At 39.0% G+C, this 18,225-nt stretch overlaps 1 protein-coding gene across 2 annotated transcripts in view; it reads right to left on the bottom strand.

Moving 5' to 3' along the window:
• LOC131936712 (cytoplasmic aconitate hydratase) overlaps positions 1-11,837 on the bottom strand; it is a 46,795-nt gene extending 34,958 nt beyond the window's left edge. For both annotated transcript variants that reach the window (XM_059293757.1, XM_059293758.1), the window contains exons 1-5: positions 11,765-11,837; positions 10,506-10,598; positions 10,239-10,319; positions 9,551-9,719; positions 6,048-6,185 (exon numbers count right to left, since the gene is read on the bottom strand). In XM_059293757.1, coding sequence (XP_059149740.1) covers positions 6,048-6,185; positions 9,551-9,719; positions 10,239-10,319; positions 10,506-10,598; positions 11,765-11,780 — 497 coding nt within the window. In that variant the 5' untranslated portion in view covers positions 11,781-11,837. The remainder of the gene's footprint in view (positions 1-6,047; positions 6,186-9,550; positions 9,720-10,238; positions 10,320-10,505; positions 10,599-11,764) is intronic.
• Positions 11,838-18,225: the final 6,388 nt, after the last annotated feature.

The following is an 18,225-nucleotide window of genomic DNA, read 5'->3' as shown; positions in this document are numbered from 1 at the left end:
GCAATAGCTTCAACACAAACTGCTGGATGTCACACAAACTGCTGGATGTCACACAACATCACACAAACTGCTGGATGTCACATAACATCACACAAACTGCTGGATGTCACATAACATCACACAAACTGCTGGATGTCACATAACATCACACAAACTGCTGGATGTCACACAAACTGTTCAGTCACACAAAGTCATGCTAGCCACTTGATGTCACACAAATTGTCACACAAATATAATGTAAAAATATTTCAGACAAAGAATAATGCAGATTTTTAAAATTTTTACAAGACATTTCAACTTTAGAAGGTGAATATGAAAATCACCACCAATTAACAATGCAAAATTAATGTGGAATAAAAATTTGTTAATGCTTGGTTAATACTAAGACTAACCCTAACAAAGATTTAGTGGTATGGCCAGACAACAATAGAACTAAAAAACTCTGACATGACTACCTTTGTAAAATCGTGACAGACACATTACCTAAAACAACTGTAACAAGACTGACTACCTTTGTAAAATTGTGACAGACACATTACCTAAAACAACTGTAACAAGACTGACTACCTTTGTAAAATCGTGACAGACACATTACCTAAAACAACTGTAACAAGACTGACTACCTTTGTAAAATCGTGACAGATACATTACCTAAAACAACTGTAACAAAACTGACTACCTTTGTAGAATCGTGACAGACACATTACCTAAAACAACTGTAACAAAACTGACTACCTTTGTAGAATCGTGACAGACACATTACCTAAAACAACTGTAACAAAACTGACTACCTTTGTAAAATCGTGACAGATACATTACCTAAAACAACTGTAACAAAACTGACTACCTTTGTAGAATCGTGACAGACACATTACCTAAAACAACTGTAACAAAACTGACTACCTTTGTAGAATCGTGACAGACACATTACCTAAAACAACTGTAACAAAACTGACTACCTTTGTAAAATCGTGACAGATACATTACCTAAAACAACTGTAACAAAACTGACTACCTTTGTAAAATCGTGATACTATATAAGGGATACTACTACACTGCATTGTGGGTAAGGGATACTACTATAGCCAGTGTTGAAAACAGGCGCAGCCACCGGCGCCCCGGCTATTGCATGAGCCGAAGCGCCTCAGGCTGCCCTATGACCACTGTGGCGCATACGTTTATTTTTTAAAAGGCTATACACTAAAGATAGGATGGAAAACAATAATTGTTGACTATATAAGATCAGGCTTGTCCTCTGGCACCCAGGAGGGTGCGATTTAGTGCCCTGGGCTTTCCGGTGAGAGCAATGGCGCCTATGTTCGTTTTAAACAGAGCGATAGATACTAAGATAGGGTTTTAGAGATGTTCACTAAACATAATCAGGCATGTGTTGGCCTAAACATAATCAGGCATGTGTTGGCCTAAACATAATCAGGCATGTGTGTTGGCCTAAACATAATCAGGCACGTGTGTTGGCCTAAACATAATCAGGCACGTGTGTTGGCCTAAACATAATCAGGCATGTGTGTTGGCCTAAACATAATCAGGCATGTGTGTTGGCCTAAACATAATTAGGCTCGTGTGTTGGCCTAAACATAATCAGGCACGTGTATTGGCCTAAACATAATCAGGCATGTGTGTTGGCCTAAACATAATCAGGCATGTGTTGGCCTAAACATAATCAGGCATGTGTTGGCCTAAACATAATCAGGCATGTGTGTTGGCCTAAACATAATCAGGCACGTGTGTTGGCCTAAACATAATCAGGCATGTGTGTTGGCCTAAACATAATCAGGCATGTGTGTTGGCCTAAACATAATCAGGCATGTGTGTTGGCCTAAACATAATCAGGCATGTGTTGGCCTAAACATAATCAGGCATGTGTTGGCCTAAACATAATCAGGCATGTGTGTTGGCCTAAACATAATCAGGCATGTGTGTTGGCCTAAACATAATCAGGCATGTGTGTTGGCTTAAACATAATCAGGCACGTGTGTTGGCCTAAACATACTCAGGCACGTGTGTTGGCCTAAACATAATCAGGCACGTGTGTTGGCCTAAACATACTCAGGCACGTGTGTTGGCCTAAACATAATCAGGCACGTGTGTTGGCTTAAACATAATCAGGCACGTGTGTTGGCTTAAACATAATCAGGCATGTGTTGGCCTAAACATAATCAGGCACGTGTGTTGGCCTAAACATAATCAGGCACGTGTGTTGGCTTAAACATAATCAGGCACGTGTGTTGGCCTAAACATAATCAGGCACATGTGTTGGCCTAAACATAATCAGGCACGTGTGTTGGCCTAAACATAATCAGGCATGTGTGTTGGCCTAAACATAATCAGGCACGTGTGTTGGCTTAAACATACTCAGGCATGTGTTGGCCTAAACATAATCAGGCACGTGTGTTGGCTTAAACATAATCAGGCACGTGTGTTGGCTTAAACATAATCAGGCATGTGTGTTGGCCTAAACATACTCAGGCATGTGTTGGCCTAAACATAATCAGGCACGTGTGTTGGCCTAAACATAATTAGGCTCGTGTGTTGGCCTAAACATAATTAGGCTCGTGTGTTGGCTTAAATATACTCAGGCACGTGTGTTGGCACACCAGCAGGGTATTATTTGGCGCTGTGAGCTATCCTGTGAGCACTATGGCACCTATGTTTGTTTTAAGGAGCACCCTACAAGATTGACAAGGCGGCACACAACATTCGATGAGTAAACCGAGCCTGGGGCCCTGCGGTAGTGTAATAGGGGGTTCACGAGAGAGCGCCTTCCCTGACACTTAGTGATATTATGATGAGTGATTAACATACACTCAAGGCAATAGTAGGTGTGATAGACTATGGATACAATGGGGTATTATAGTCGTTCACTAAACTGAATCAGGCGCATCCGCAGATGCCCCTGTAGGATGTGATTTTGCCCCTGGCTATCTTCAGACTTTTTTCTCACCCCACGGCAACACATGGGGACAGGCATGCTAGTTTCTTATAATTGGTCCAGGATAAATCATTTCTTATAATTGGTCCAGGATAAATCATTTCTTATAATTGGTCCAGGATAAATCATTTCTTATAATTGGTCCAGGATAAATCATTTCTTATAATTGGTCCAGGATAAATCATTTCTTATAATTGGTCCAGGATAAATCATTTCTTATAATTGGTCCAGGATAAATCATTTCTTATAATTGGTCCAGGATAAATCATTTCTTATAATTGGTACAAGGATAAATCATTTCTTATAACTGGTACAAGGAGGAAGATGACAAATCATATCTTATATGTCCAAAGAGGAATGATATGTTCCTGTTGAAGGAGAAATTATATGAGACAGGTATGAGGTTTTTCTCAGATGTAACTTTGATGTAGGGACAATGCAAGACCCTCAGTGGGTGTGTAAATGATGCTCAGCTACTGAGGTTATGTGTGTAAAGGAGCTGATGCTCAGCTACTGAGGTTATGTGTGTAAACGAGCTGATGTTCGGCTACATAGGGTTAGTGTGTGTAACAAGTGTGTCAAAAAGCATGCCAAGTACATCAACTAACACAGCGACCAAACAAGGTCACAGGTGGCATGTACAAGCTAGCAGATATCAGAAAGAATGTACTTGAGTAATTAGGTATAATACATGATTAAGATTACACTAGCAGGAGTCAGAAAGAATGGACTGATAAGATGGCCATTGGAGGCAGTGATGGCCAGGGGAGTCAGTGAAAGGAATGGCCAGGGGAGTCAGTGAAAGGGATGGCCAGGGGAGTCAGTGAAAGTGATGGCCAGGGGAGTCAGTGAAAGGGATGGCCAGGGGAGTCAGTGAAAGGGATGGCCAGGGGAGTCAGTGAAAGTGGTTATACAATTTAGAGAAAGCAAACAGTTCAAAAGCTATAATAGCATTATAAATAAAGCATAAAAACTTCAATTAACTATTTACTGGCCGGGGAATCAAAATTATTTTACTTCTCCTATGGTAGACACTGGAGCTCCTTTCTTTTCAATAGTTACATTATAGTGATAGAACAAAGTAAAGAAAACTTATTATTTCCCGCTTCCGCCAATATCTTCAGAATCTGGTTACCAACATTATAGTGATAGAACAAAGTAAAGAAAACTTATTATTTCCCGCTTCCGCCAATATCTTCAGAATCTGGTTACCAACATTATAGTGATAGAACAAAGTAAAGAAAACTTATTATTTCCCGCTTCCGCCAATATCTTCAGAATCTCGTTACCAACATTATAGTGATAGAACAAAGTAAAGAAAACTTATTATTTCCCGCTTCCGCCAATATCTTCAGAATCTCGTTATCAACTAGACTTCCGCTACTAACCGCAAGTAAACATACCATACAAAGTAGGGCAAGTAAATATACCATACAAAGTAGGGCAAGTAAACATACCATACAAAGTAGGGCAAGTAAACATACCATACAAAGTAGGGCAAGTAAACATACCATACAAAGTAGGGCAAGTAAACATACCATACAAAGTAGGGCAAGTAAACATACCATACAAAGTAGGGCAAGTAAACATACCATACAAAGTAGGGCAAGTAAACATACCATACAAAGTAGGGCAAGTAAACATACCATACAAAGTAGGGCAAGTAAACATACCATACAAAGTAGGGCAAGTAAACATACCATACAAAGTAGGGCAAGTAAACATACCATACAAAGTAGGGCAAGTAAACATACCATACAAAGTAGGGCAAGTAAACATACCATACAAAGTAGGGCAAGTAAACATACCATACAAAGTAGGGCAAGTAAACATACCATACAAAGTAGGGCAAGTAAACATACCATACAAAGTAGGGCAAGTAAACATACCATACAAAGTAGGGCAAGTAAACATACCATACAAAATAGGGCAACCGCTGGAACAATGGACTACACCACATAAAAAAATTCTCGGGCGAGTGCATACACTTGTAAAGGGTTAACAGACATGCCTACCCCTGTCAGCCAAAAGTAGGAACAGTCATGCCTAAAAAGAGGAATTTGAAGCCAAAAAGAGGAAAATACACGCAGATGCTACTACTTTACTAAGACAAAAAAAATAATTAAAAATCAGTCTAATGACATTAGAAGGCTTCTAGTTATATATAACTAGTCTCTAGGCTACATTTCAATACTGCTTAATGTCAATTTAAATTAAATTTTTAAAAGTTAACCAGTAACCTGAGACATCCCCCCCACCCCAATAAAAACCATAGCTTTGACATAACATGATTGATTTTATTATTCCTGCCTTGCTATGTTCAAGGCTATATGAACAACAAATGCTGAAGGCTTCGTATGTAAAATAAAATATAAGTTAAGAGTAAAGACCTAGATCTACCTAGTTACTTCTTACTAAGTTCTTAGCCTTAGCAGTTATAACTTTTACAAGATAGATCTGTTACGTATCTAGTACTATCTTTTAACTAGCATCAAAATCTAGAAATTAGCGTGTTAGTCATGATTTTATTGTATTTTTCTCCCTACATGTTATTTAAGGCATAATTTATATCTACAATTCAATTGCAAATACTAAAAAGAATGTTCAGAAGCGAGATTGTCCACATTATCTATTAGTAGATCTAGCTCTAGTATTAGATGATACTTGTAAATATTGTAAGTAAACTAGGAAATGGAAACGTGAGCCAAAGGGAGGTCCACATTATCTATTAGTAGATCTAGCTCTAGTATTAGATGATACTTGTAAATATTGTAAGTAAACTAGGAAATGGAAACGTGAGCCAAAGGGAGATAATCACTTTTCCCAGCTCTTTTTTTTCAATTTGATTTATTACTTTTCTTTATTAATTTTTTTTTCAAAAAAATGGGACAAACTTTGACAAAATGGACGGTGGAAAAGGACACGATTTTTTGTAAACAAAGCAGAACAATTCCGCTTCTGGCGGGATGGCAGACATGTCTGGGTTAACACTAGGCTTAAAAATGTAAAAGCTTCTGTGATGGGGAAATGCTTCAGGCAGGGTGGGCCTCTAGATAAGGGTGTAGCACCAAGCAGGGAATGCCAAGAAAAAACTCACCTGCGAGAGACATCCACCTGTACTGAATGATCTATAACTAAATCTGTTGGGCAGATTGGGTTGATTTTCTCTGGGTCACCATCCAATCGTTTAACAGCATCACGCATGGCAGCAAAGTCAACAACTGTGGGCACACCTCTGGAATGCACAGAAGTCGTCAAGTTAATAAAATATTTAATATTCTTTTTTTAAAAGGTTATTATTTGTTTGGGGTCTAGGAAATTACCATCTAACCCCACCAATTACCCCCTGCCGATAAAACTGCATGACTTTATTACTTTCACTTGATTTGTCTTTTATTTAAAGTGTGTTGGTAAATGCTTGTGAAGGAGCGAATTTTAGAAGCGAATGCCTAAAACGTAAATCTCAAATGTGTTTACACTGTTTATATAGGGCAGGAAACAGATTTGTACCGCATAATGCATATTCGATCTTCACAGTTGATAATCTTCTTAACCCTACATTGTTTGGTGATTTAGTTGATATTGATAGATAGAACAATATCTTTAGAAGCTTCTAGGGCAACATTTTTGGGGAATTCGCTTTTGAAGATATTTTATGCCTTGGCGAAGGACATGATGTATGCAAATCACGATGGAAGGCATCTATTTGAGTTTACATGTGCTTTTAAAATAAGCTAAGGAACACATTTTTTTTATAATAATTTGATTACATTTAAATGGATTTTTTACACTAAGAAATGAATACTGTAATTGATAAATGAAAGAAAAAACTTTTTTTCTCGATATTTCAACTTTTATATAAAAAAAAATCGCATAGAATTACATCGTGGAAAAATTCAGATTTTATTATTTTTTTCAGGAATAAAAACTGTAGGTTTTTTTCTTTAAGGCATGTATTTTGATATCAGTTTAGTGAAATCTATTTAAATTTGTAAAAGCTTTGTTTTATTTTGCCGTAAATATTTTATTTTTATTTTAGCATTTTTGTGTCGTGGTGAATCGATATTCGCTCTAAGCACGCACACGTTGTAAAACTAGACTTATCATTAAAACAAGAGAACTATGAGTACACGGCGAATAATTCTGTTTTTATATGTAAGTTTACTTTTGACTTTAAGCCATTTGTTTTAAATCAAAATTAATTGATAATGTAGTTATTTCAAAGTAAAAAATTTCTGTCTGATATCGGGTTCTAACCTTCACATGACCTTTGCGCCAAGTCTGTTTCTTTGCAATAGTGTCAAGAGCTAATTCTAAAAATAATCAAGTTCTTACTAGTCTAATGTTTATTCTTAGATAAAATTAGGCACAATAGTTGGAACGCATTAGAAATAACAAATTAATATCTCGTTAGAGCTATAGCCAAAAGAAAGTAGAACTTTATAGCTCTGTAAACTATGAATCAAGTGACAGCTGTCATGGAAAGGGGAGCCATTTTACTCTTCTTTAGAGGGTGACCTACTATTATTATATGTTTAAAATTTGGAGATTAGGAAAGTAGCTGAGTATCTGACTAAGCATGCAATATGGCTGGCATGTTTTGAGAAAGGGATCAAGTACACCATAGATTTTTTTTTTTTTTTTAGAACCCAGTGATTTTTTTTAAACGTAAATCAAAATATACTTACATATTAGTTGTGGATTTCAATTTCATTATAGATCTAATCATTAATTTCAGTTTTTAAAAGTGATTTTGCTTCTAGATCTAGCGTATTCTAAAAATTACGTAGTTTTGATTCTATATCTATTTGACAACCGTGTCAGTAAAATGAGGTCGCCACTCCCAGATTCTTAGGTTTTAATTATGTTTGTCATTTGATCTATTATAAGTAGTATTAAAACAAATGCATCTATCATCAAAATTGTTTTATGGGCTAGTTCTAGTTATACATTCTGTTCATTACAAATTCTAATGAAATCATATCAGGCCCTAACAGTGCCTAAAAACCAAGTTCCTACACTGCCAGTCTTTTTATGTCCAGTCCGTTAAAACTTTAAAGAACATATAATTTTGGTAAGCACCACGTGTGGTGAGTGGACATGTACGAGAGATGAATGAAACTTGTTACACCAAAAATGTGCTGCCGCTTTTTATGGGGCTTGCATTGGTAATATTCGCTTTGTTTGTGCGATTCAAAATGTTATGCACAATGGATATATTTATGTTAAACATAAAGATTTAGCAGGAGGTGTGATCAGTTATGAGTGGGAAAAGCATTGGGGAAATTGAACTAGAATTTCTGAATGTAAAGCATTGATCAAAATTAAAAACCACACTGTTGTTGGATTCATGCAACAATTTTGGATTATTTTGAGGATAATTATATAGTGAGATTAAGACGTCAAGGCAGGGCTGTTCCCCTTTATGAGCCTTACATTTGGAACATAGACCACTGAGTGGAAAATGAGTCAACAGTGTTGAGGGTTGACAGCGTTAATGTAAGCTGCAGTTGCTGATGACCATCCTAATATCTGGCCCTTTATCAATATTCTCAAACGCAAGTATGGTTTTCATAAGTGGTCATGGGTCAGCGGCTTGGCGGACATCCAGTAGAACAATAAAGAACAAAATATCATGATATCCATTCACAGATTTTTAACATCGTTAAGGACTGTGCAAACAGAAATCACATGGACTATTTACTAAGGATAGCTTACAATATACCAATTTAAATGTATGTAAGTTTTCCTTCGTTTTCTAATTCAGAAAAGTATATTTTATATTGTTCAATTTTTTATTTTATCCATGTTTGTACATTTAAGTTAATTATATATATATATATATATATATATATATATATATATATATATATATATATATATATATATATATATATATATATGGCGGTGGGTGATGATGACACCTGAGGGCAATTACATAGATGGAGAGTCACAGGATAAGATGTCAGGGGGGGAGGGGGGGGGGGGGGGGTAATTGTTCGGAGTTTGCCAGGGCCACAGAAAAACAACTATTTAAAACTGGGTAAATAGACTATGTGGAAAAGTTCTGCCATCTCCATTACCACAAAAAATAGGATATTTAACTCAAATGTCAAGGCAGTTCTGCTGTATGGAACAGAGACATGGAGAGTCTCCAAAGCAAGCACAGCAAAGATACAGGACAAAGTGCCGAACATAGAACTATGGAGAAAAGCAAGACAGGAGCCTATGGGTGTGCAAATAAGGAGGAAGTGGCGCTGGGTGGGTCACACACTGTGAAAGGCTCACCCAATGCCAAGCACTTGAGAAAGCGTAAGAGAGGGTGTCCAAGACAGACCTGGAGGTGGAGTCTTCTCAAAGAACTAAAGCCAACAGTGATGTCTTGGGAGACGGCAAAATTAATAGCCGGGGATCTGAAGAAATGGAAGGAAATGGTGGAGGCCCTATGTTCCGTCGGGAGCAAAGAGGACTAAGTCAAGTCAAGTAAGTAAGTCAAATAGACTACGTACTGTCCTGAGTAATCAATATCATGTAAAACATGGCTTTGGATGGTCAGCTAACAGTTCTGGGCGAGAAACTGAAAGGAATTGTAGAACTCACGTGAAGTCTTGTAAGATGACCCTTGCAGGTCGGAATGGAATTTCTACTTGAGCCTTCTGCTGTTCCTCCCAGTTTAAAATCCTAAGTACATCTGTTGACAGGACCTGGAAGTTGTCACAGTTTCTCACAGCAGATTCCAGCAAGATTCTGATTGAATAGGGGAGACGACCTGCCACAAACATTATACACTTATTACTAGTTTTTAATTCAGTTAATGGTTGTTATTTGGTTGTGTGTGCATAGCAATTAAATTAATTAAATCAATACCAAGAGCAATAGAAACATGTCAAATAACTAAGAAAAATGAACAATCAAAGTAAATTATTATTATCAATAATAAAACACTTCCTTAACCACCTACACATATTTTGAAAAGCCAGAAAAGCTCAAGCAATTCAAGGAATTGCCAGGACTTCTCAGGAGGAAATTAGAAGTTTCAAGAAAACTTTCTTGGCTAAAAGGTATATTTTTTAATAACTGCCATTCCTCTCTAAATCAGCTATAAGATAATTGGCAAATTTACAAAGAAAATAGATAGGTAAAAATGTTTCAGCAATAATTTAAAAAGAATTAATTAAAATGAAATTAAAAATTGGGTTCCTTTGGAAAATTTTAATCAAAAAATTCAGAAATGAAAAAGTTACACTCTGGATAACAAAGAGTATTGCATAAGTAAAAATGCACTTACTAAGTTTTTCTTGCCTCAGAGCAGGACTGTCTGTAAAATCTTTACCCCCAACTTCTGTAATGGCTTGACAAAATGAGGAGTCTGATAGAAATATTTCATCAACATCTTTATAACTTTCTCCATCAATTGGTTTTATCACTTCAATCTTTCAATCAGATCACTCAACATTCCAGGCATGCTTGTCTAGTTTAGCAGTATGAAATCTGTCTATATAACTCAAAACACAGCCACACTGGCAAGCCATTACATTTTTTTTACAATACTCACCAGAAAGTTCTTCGCCTAGTTCAGCAGTATGAAAGTAGCTGTAAGTCTTATTATCTACCTTGAGTTGTTTCACTAAGAAACTAAAAGGATTTCCTGAAATAAATATGGACATAAACAATTCTCAAGGATAAAAAAAGGGGATGCCAAGAACTCGATATATTGTATCTATTTTTTATAGCAATAAAAGCAGTTTCACACAGTTACCGTACTAATTAATTGTTTAATATAGCTAATATTTTAAATAAAACAAGTTGATGTTACTTTAAAATAACACTGAAAGAATTGTCTAATTGCAATTTAATGTTTACCTTATAAACAACTTTAAAAAAAATTTACAATGTTACAAAAGTGGCAATAAATTTTTATTTTCAACATTAAGCTAATTTAACCTGTACCAATCTAGTCTTGTAGGCCTACTCCTGTTTTCAATTTTAAATTATGTCTTACATTCTTTTAAAGATTATCAAAGCAAGACTGAAAGTCTTCAAATTAAAGAGCCTAGATTTAGATTAATTGTAATTTGAAAGTTTAGGTTCATGTGATGGAAAATAAAATCAACCAGATTAGCTGAAATCACAAAGGGTCTGATATTTTAACCAACATTAACCATTTTGATAGCCAAGCCACCTTGTTATTTATGCTTTTGGAATAGCTGTAGATTATTAGGGGTCATCAATAAATGATTTTTGACAGTTTTTTTATCTCCCCCTCCCCTGTCACAAAAGCCAGACCCCCCCCCCCCTAAGCCCTAAAATGACATCACACCTCACACTTTCTGCTCACCCCTTTCCCCCCCCCCCCCCAATCATGTCACAAAAAAACTACCACACGGATTCCCCTCCCTCCCTTCTTAAGTGTGTGACATATTTATGGAAGACCCCTTATTAAAAACAATCTGTATCATATGTTTTCTTCCACAAACAAGATACCATCAGGTGGGAGTCGAGTTGAGTTCCTATTAATGTTTAATTAAAACAGTAGTCCTATATTGCAGGAACAGCTATTTGACAGTATTTTACTATGTAACTATACTAGCTAGTCTATTTATTTGTCATTTATTTGAGTTTGAGATTGGCTGTGACATCATTTTACTTTCCCCCATTACAAGCAGTACCAAACCCGCACTTGTGGTCATGGTATCATATAATCTGCCGACAGTTTACAGTAATTGATATAGAGTCTAGATCTATGTATTAGCCTAGGTCTATAGTCTATAGAGCATGGATCTAGCAATTTTCATTTAGCAGACGAAATCATACCTGACTTGGTCGCCATCTTGCCCTATAAGAATGATCACGTGACTAATCTTCGTAACTTCGCTCTTTCTCTAAACTCTAGGTTTAAAGACTGAGAGCAGTTTTCCATTGCTATTGCTAGGCCTATCGCAAAAAAAATCTAGGTTTCAACATGCAGACACGTCACAGAGTAGAAGCGGGTTCGCCCCCCCCCCCGGAAAAAAGTCTAATGCCCCCCCCGAAAATTTCAAATGCCCCCCCCCGGAGAAAAAAGTCTGGAAGAAACACTGATCATTTAGACTCTTGAGGGTGATACAAAATCAAAAAATGTGTCTAAACAATGTTTTATTCAGTTAAAAAATTAAATGGTAGGCCTATCTCGAAAAGGTGAATCCAAACCAAAAATGCTGGCATCGTTGGGGTGACACCCACATTCATCCCACTGGGTGATGTCAAGTGAAATAAGGCGCCTTTACATTACTATAATTACTTGAGTTTTTCTTTACTGACTGTTGTGTCTTGTGTTTATTGGTATTTTAGGATGCGTGGCTACATACATACATTTTAATTTAGCTGTTGCATTTTTTTATAATGCCGCGAAAATGTGTTTTATTTATGCACCCATAGGGGTGATCCATAAATGACGTCAGGCTTTTTTTGACGATTTTTACCTCCCCCCCCCTTCCCTCCGTCACAATAAAAAGCCAGCCCCCCCCCCCCCCCCAAAAAAAATAAATGACGTCACACCTCAGCCTACAACCCCTCTCAAAAATGCTGTTAAATTTTTCTTAAAACATCGACATTTTTCCAAAATCCTGTCTGAACTCTGTCAACATAGAGTATTTTGATCAATTCATATTACAATTTATCGAAGCCGTTTTCTAAAACGCGAAATAACGGCTAAACCTCGTTTTCTAACATTGCTTTTTTATAATGCAAAAAAGTGACGTCACACCATCTGAACGCTTTCCCTCCCCCTCATCACACACCGTCACAAAATTACGGACCCCCCCTCCCCCTACGAGTGTGACGTCATTTAAGGACGACCCCATATGGCAGTTGCTAAAAAGATACTACTGGTAGATACCATCAACAGTACATGTGTCATTTTGAATATTTTGATAATCTTCTCCAAGTCTAAACCTGCTTGTAGTCCGACCTCTCACAGTCTGTTGCATGTCTATTGTCTTTGTCCGTATTAGTATTATAGCAAATAAAGCTTTTCAGAGTTTCTTCAGGCATATATATATATATATATATATATATATATATATATATATATATATATATATATATATATATATATATATATATATATATATATATATACATATACATATATATGTCATAGATCCGATCACTGTTGAATTCAAAGATAAAACATCATTGATTTATTATTTCATTTAAACTATAAATAACAATAGATTCATATCCATAGTGAGACAACAAACCACACAAGATATCCACAAGAAATCGAGTTTGAAACTGTTTTATCTCATTTTATACCTGTCTAAAATTGTGAAAAGTGTACTTTACTGTTGTCCGCTTATTGTTTTTTTCTCTAAATGTATTTATATGAATTTGTTTTAAAATGAATTCCCTTTTATAGATTTATCATTCTATAGTATACCTTACCTAAGCATTGTGTGGTCTGGGGGGTATGCTAGTTCCGCCCCTGGTCTGGGGGTATGCTAGTTCCGCCCCTGGTCTGGGGGTACGCTAGTTCCGCCCCTGGTCTGGGGGTATGCTAGTTCCGCCCCTGGTCTGGGGGTATGCTAGTTCCGCCCCTGGTCTGGGGTACGCTAGTTCCGCCCCTGGTCTGGGGGTTCCGCCCCTGGTCTGGGGGGTACGCTAGTTCCGCCCCTGGTCTGGGGGTATGCTAGTTCCGCCCCTGGTCTGGGGTATGCTAGTTCCGCCCCTGGTCTGGGGGTATGCTAGTTCCGCCCCTGGTCTGGGGTACGCTAGTTCCGCCCCTGGTCTGGGGGTTCCGCCCCTGGTCTGGGGGGTACGCTAGTTCCGCCCCTGGTCTGGGGGTATGCTAGTTCCGCCTCTGGTCTGGGGGGTATGCTAGTTCCGCCTCTGGTCTGGGGGTTCCGCCTCTGGTCTGGGGGTTCCGCCTCTGGTCTGGGGGTACGCTAGTTCCGCCCCTGGTCTGGGGGTTCCGCCCCTGGTCTGGGGGGTACGCTAGTTCCGCCCCTGGTCTGGGGGTTCCGCCCCTGGTCTGGGGGGTATGCTAGTTCCGCCTCTGGTCTGGGGGTTCCGCCCCTGGTCTGGGGGTATGCTAGTTCCGCCCCTGTAGGTTTGGTTCAACAGACGACATAATGGCAGGGTCAAAGTCCTTCCCACATTTTTTTCAACGAGCAGTTTAGATTGAACGGGGGGGGGGGGGGGGACTGGTCTACTAGGTCGCGAGGTCAAAGTTCGGGTGATAAAAGAAATGCAAGAGTGTATATACCTTCGAGATGACATGGCATACAAGTGATTTGGCAACCGTTATCGCGATACGGCGTCCTGGCTAGCAGCTCTCCTAACTACCATCAAACATTGTGTTTTATTGTCAGCGACAATACCATTATGGTGTCACATTGTCAATGACATCTGGTCCATTGTGGTGTCACATTTTCAATGACATCTGGTCCATCGTGGTGTCACATTGTCAATGACATCTGGTCCATCGTGGTGTCACATTGTCAATGACATCTGGTCCATCATGGTGTCACATTGTCAGTGACATCTGGTCCATTGTGGTGTCACATTGTCAGTGTCCTTATGTCACCATACCACCGGTAAAACAATAATCTTTAAGAGTACAACAAGCAAGTCCTTGTGTCACCATCTTTAAGAGTACAACAAGCAAGTCCTTGTGTCACCATCTTTAAGAGTACAACAAGCAAGTCCTTGTGTCACCATCTTTAAGAGTACAACAAGCAAGTCCTTGTGTCACCATCTTTAAGAGTACAACAAGCAAGTCCTTGTGTCACCATCTTTAAGAGTACAACAAGCAAGTCCTTGTGTCACCATACCACCAGACACCGTAATGGGAGTATGTGTGGGGGGGGGAGGGGTGGAGGCAGGTTGGTTAGTCGTCCAAATTCTGACCATACAAAAAATGGTCAAAAATGAAGAAGTCATTTGAAGCCCTCGTGATTTGATGTTGTTAGATAAACTACTACACGCTGTCTACAAGGTCGCAGTTAATTCTATCCTAGGGAGGAATGACCTAAATCCAACAACTTTATGATTGCGCATTAGCAGTCACTAGCTAAGGCTGTTGCGTAGAAATGTCGTGTCTAAGATAAGTATACTCTCAAACTACTTCAATGACTTATTGCTCTTCTTTAAATAGTAACCAGGCTTTTATTTAAATACTATAAGGGGCAGATCTAACATGGTAGTGCTTATTTCGGCGAACGGTAGAGGAAATGCGCAACATACTTGCATCCTCTCACATCCGGACGCGGACCTATCTACATGTTTGACTAGACGCGGACCTATCTAGATGTTTGACTAGACGCGGACCTATCTACATGTTTGACTAGACGCGGACCTATCTACATGTTTGACTAGACGCGGACCTATCTACATGTTTGACTAGACGCGGACCTATCTACATGTTTGACTAGACGCGGACCTATCTACATGTTTGACTAGACGCGGACCTATCTACATGTTTGACTAGACGCGGACCTATCTACATGTTTGACTAGACGCGGACCTATCTACATGTTTGACGCGGACCTATCTACATGTTTGACTAGACGCGGACCTATCTACATGTTTGACTAGACGCGGACCTATCTAGATGTTTGACGCGGACCTATCTACATGTTTGACTAGACGCGGACCTATCTACATGTTTGACTAGACGCGGACCTATCTAGATGTTTGACGCGGACCTATCTACATGTTTGACTAGACGCGGACCTATCTACATGTTTGACTAGACGCGGACATCCCAGTTGCAGTTCTTCGAAAAGACTCCGCCTCCAGGTCTGTCTTGGGTAACCTCTCTTCCGCTTTCCCTGGGGGTTCCCTTCAAGCGCCTGGCGTGTCACATTTGGGTGAGCCTTTTGCAGTGTGTGTACCCCCCCCCCAGCGCCAATTTCTCCTTATTTGCACTGTCATAGGCTCCTGGGGGTCGCTGGGGCAAACAAGCCATCCCACCACTACAAGGCGGTAATTGCTAGTTTTTATGATTGCATCTGAAATTGTTAGGCGAAAATAGCCTGCATGCCGAATTTCAGATGTCTAGAGCAATCAGAAGTGGGCTAAAAAAAACGTGTTAAAATAAATAAACCGGGAGTGATCTCCCCTAAACTTTCTCGAATATTCTTATATAAAATAACAGGGGATGGGAACTCGGGCTATAGACATGATTTTTAATCCATTTTAAATACTTAAAGTTTTAAAAATAGAATAAAATCTCGTAGACAAATTAATTGCACACCAAGTGAACGCCAAATAAAAAAGCGCATAATGGTGCGCAATATTATTAGTACTTTTAAAATTTACATTCGTTTTTTGAGAAATCGGAAGTAGCGTAAGTTACTACTTCCAGTCAACGGAAATTACTCAAAATTTAACAGAAGGTAGAGAATTAGATCTTTTACTTACATGTGAAATTTCATTTATCTATCTGAAATAGTACTCAAGTTATAGGCTTTTGAAAAATTCAAAGTAGGAAAAGTACCACTTCCGGTTATCGGAAATCGCTCAAAAGTTGATACGGATCTACGATTTTGATAAAATACTTATATATGAAATTTCATCAACCTAGCTGTAACGGTACTCAAGTTATCGTGTTTACACACACACACACACAGACATACGGACAAGATTGCAAAATTATGTTTTTCCGTATCAGTGAGGTGTAAAACGTCGAGATTTGTAAAAATCTCGATTTTTTTTTTTTTGCACGATTACAATACTTTCTCTATAGGCCTACTTCGTATATACGAGAAAGTAAAAAGACTGTCCGAAACGAATTAACACCTGCTACAAACTTCCCTCTAAACTCAGATTGTTTCTGACACTGCTACTCATTTTTTAAGGAGAATTTAATTGCCGTCGAGTTAAGTTTTAGATAACGACAATCATACATCGTAATTATTAATTTTTTGTCGCGCGCACACACACACACACATGTATATATATATATATACGAGAAAAATGGCCCGTTGAGGAAGGATACACCGGGCGCTAGGTTGATAGTGCTGTCTCTTTTCTCTAAACTAAAACCAACCCACCCCCCCCCCACACACACACCACCCCCCCCACCCCCCACCCACCCCACACACCAGCCCCCCCACCCCACCCACCGCCACCCACCCCCACCCCACCCCCACCCCCCAAAAAACATGTCTACCGTCCCATTCAACGAAATATAATTATATACTTTTTCCAGTGTCCGCCCCCTCCCCGAAAATTTTACCCCCGCCCCCGAAAATTTCAAGTACCCCCACCGCTCTCCGGGGAGGAAAAAGTCTGAAAGAAACACTGGTGTCGCGCTTAGCCACTACGCGAAGAATTGCATTAAAGAAATTGCGAGAAAACCACTTTTTAGATTAGACACTTTAATTAGGCGGTAATTTTATTATAGAGTATCGATGAGGAAACCACCGCCCCACCCACCCCCCCCACTCACACCTCCCCCCACCCCCCCCCCCCACTCCCCCCCCCCCCACCCCCGCTCCCAAAAAAAACATGTCTACCGTCCCATTCAACGAAATATAATTATATACTTTTTCCAGTGTCCGCCCCCCCTCCCCGAAAATTCTAACCCCGCCCTCGAAAATTTCAATTACCCCCACCCCTCTCCGGGGAGGAAAAAGTCTGAAAGAAACACTGGTGTCGCGCTTAGCCACTACCCGAAGAATTGCATTAAAGAAATTGCAAGAAAACCACTTTTTAGATTAGACACATTAATTAGGCGGTAATTTTATTATAGAGTATCGATGAGGAAATTTCTTTTGAGTTGGGGAGGGGGGGGGGCTCAGACGTTCTTACGCGGGGGGTGGGGCTTCGCCCCTACTCGAAGAATTCTATGCAAGAAACTCTTCACGCAAACCATTTAGATTAGACAACATTTCCTTTTTTTCAATGTTTCAATGACGTCATTACATTACTGTGTGCACTCTCTGGTTTGAGATTATGTTCTACTCTACGCTAAATGTGTCGACGTCATATTTCGTTTTTCGAATTACTGTGCAGGTTTTTAAATTGCTTGTGTTTTCTCTAGAGCGTTCTTGTCAGACAGATAGATAGATAGAGAGACAGCGAAACTATTAGTATTAATGGGGGGGGGGGGGGCGGCGCCAAACTGAGAGTTCTTGACTATTTTATTACATGTTAATTTCTATTAATGGACTTTCAGGAAACATGTAAAAAAATGGTATTAATTGTATCATAAATTAAAATAGCAGTATATTATTTCTATTTTAAAATCTATAAATTATGCCCCCCCCCTCTGTGGTCAAAGCCCATCT

Source organism: Physella acuta, unplaced genomic scaffold, assembly GCF_028476545.2.
Source record: "Physella acuta isolate Inbredline_101_S28 unplaced genomic scaffold, ASM2847654v3 ptg000186l, whole genome shotgun sequence".
In the NCBI taxonomy this organism is placed as follows: Eukaryota; Metazoa; Mollusca; class Gastropoda; family Physidae; genus Physella; species Physella acuta.
Note: the sequence above shows the minus strand (reverse complement) of the source record. Positions and strands in the feature narration are given on the sequence as shown.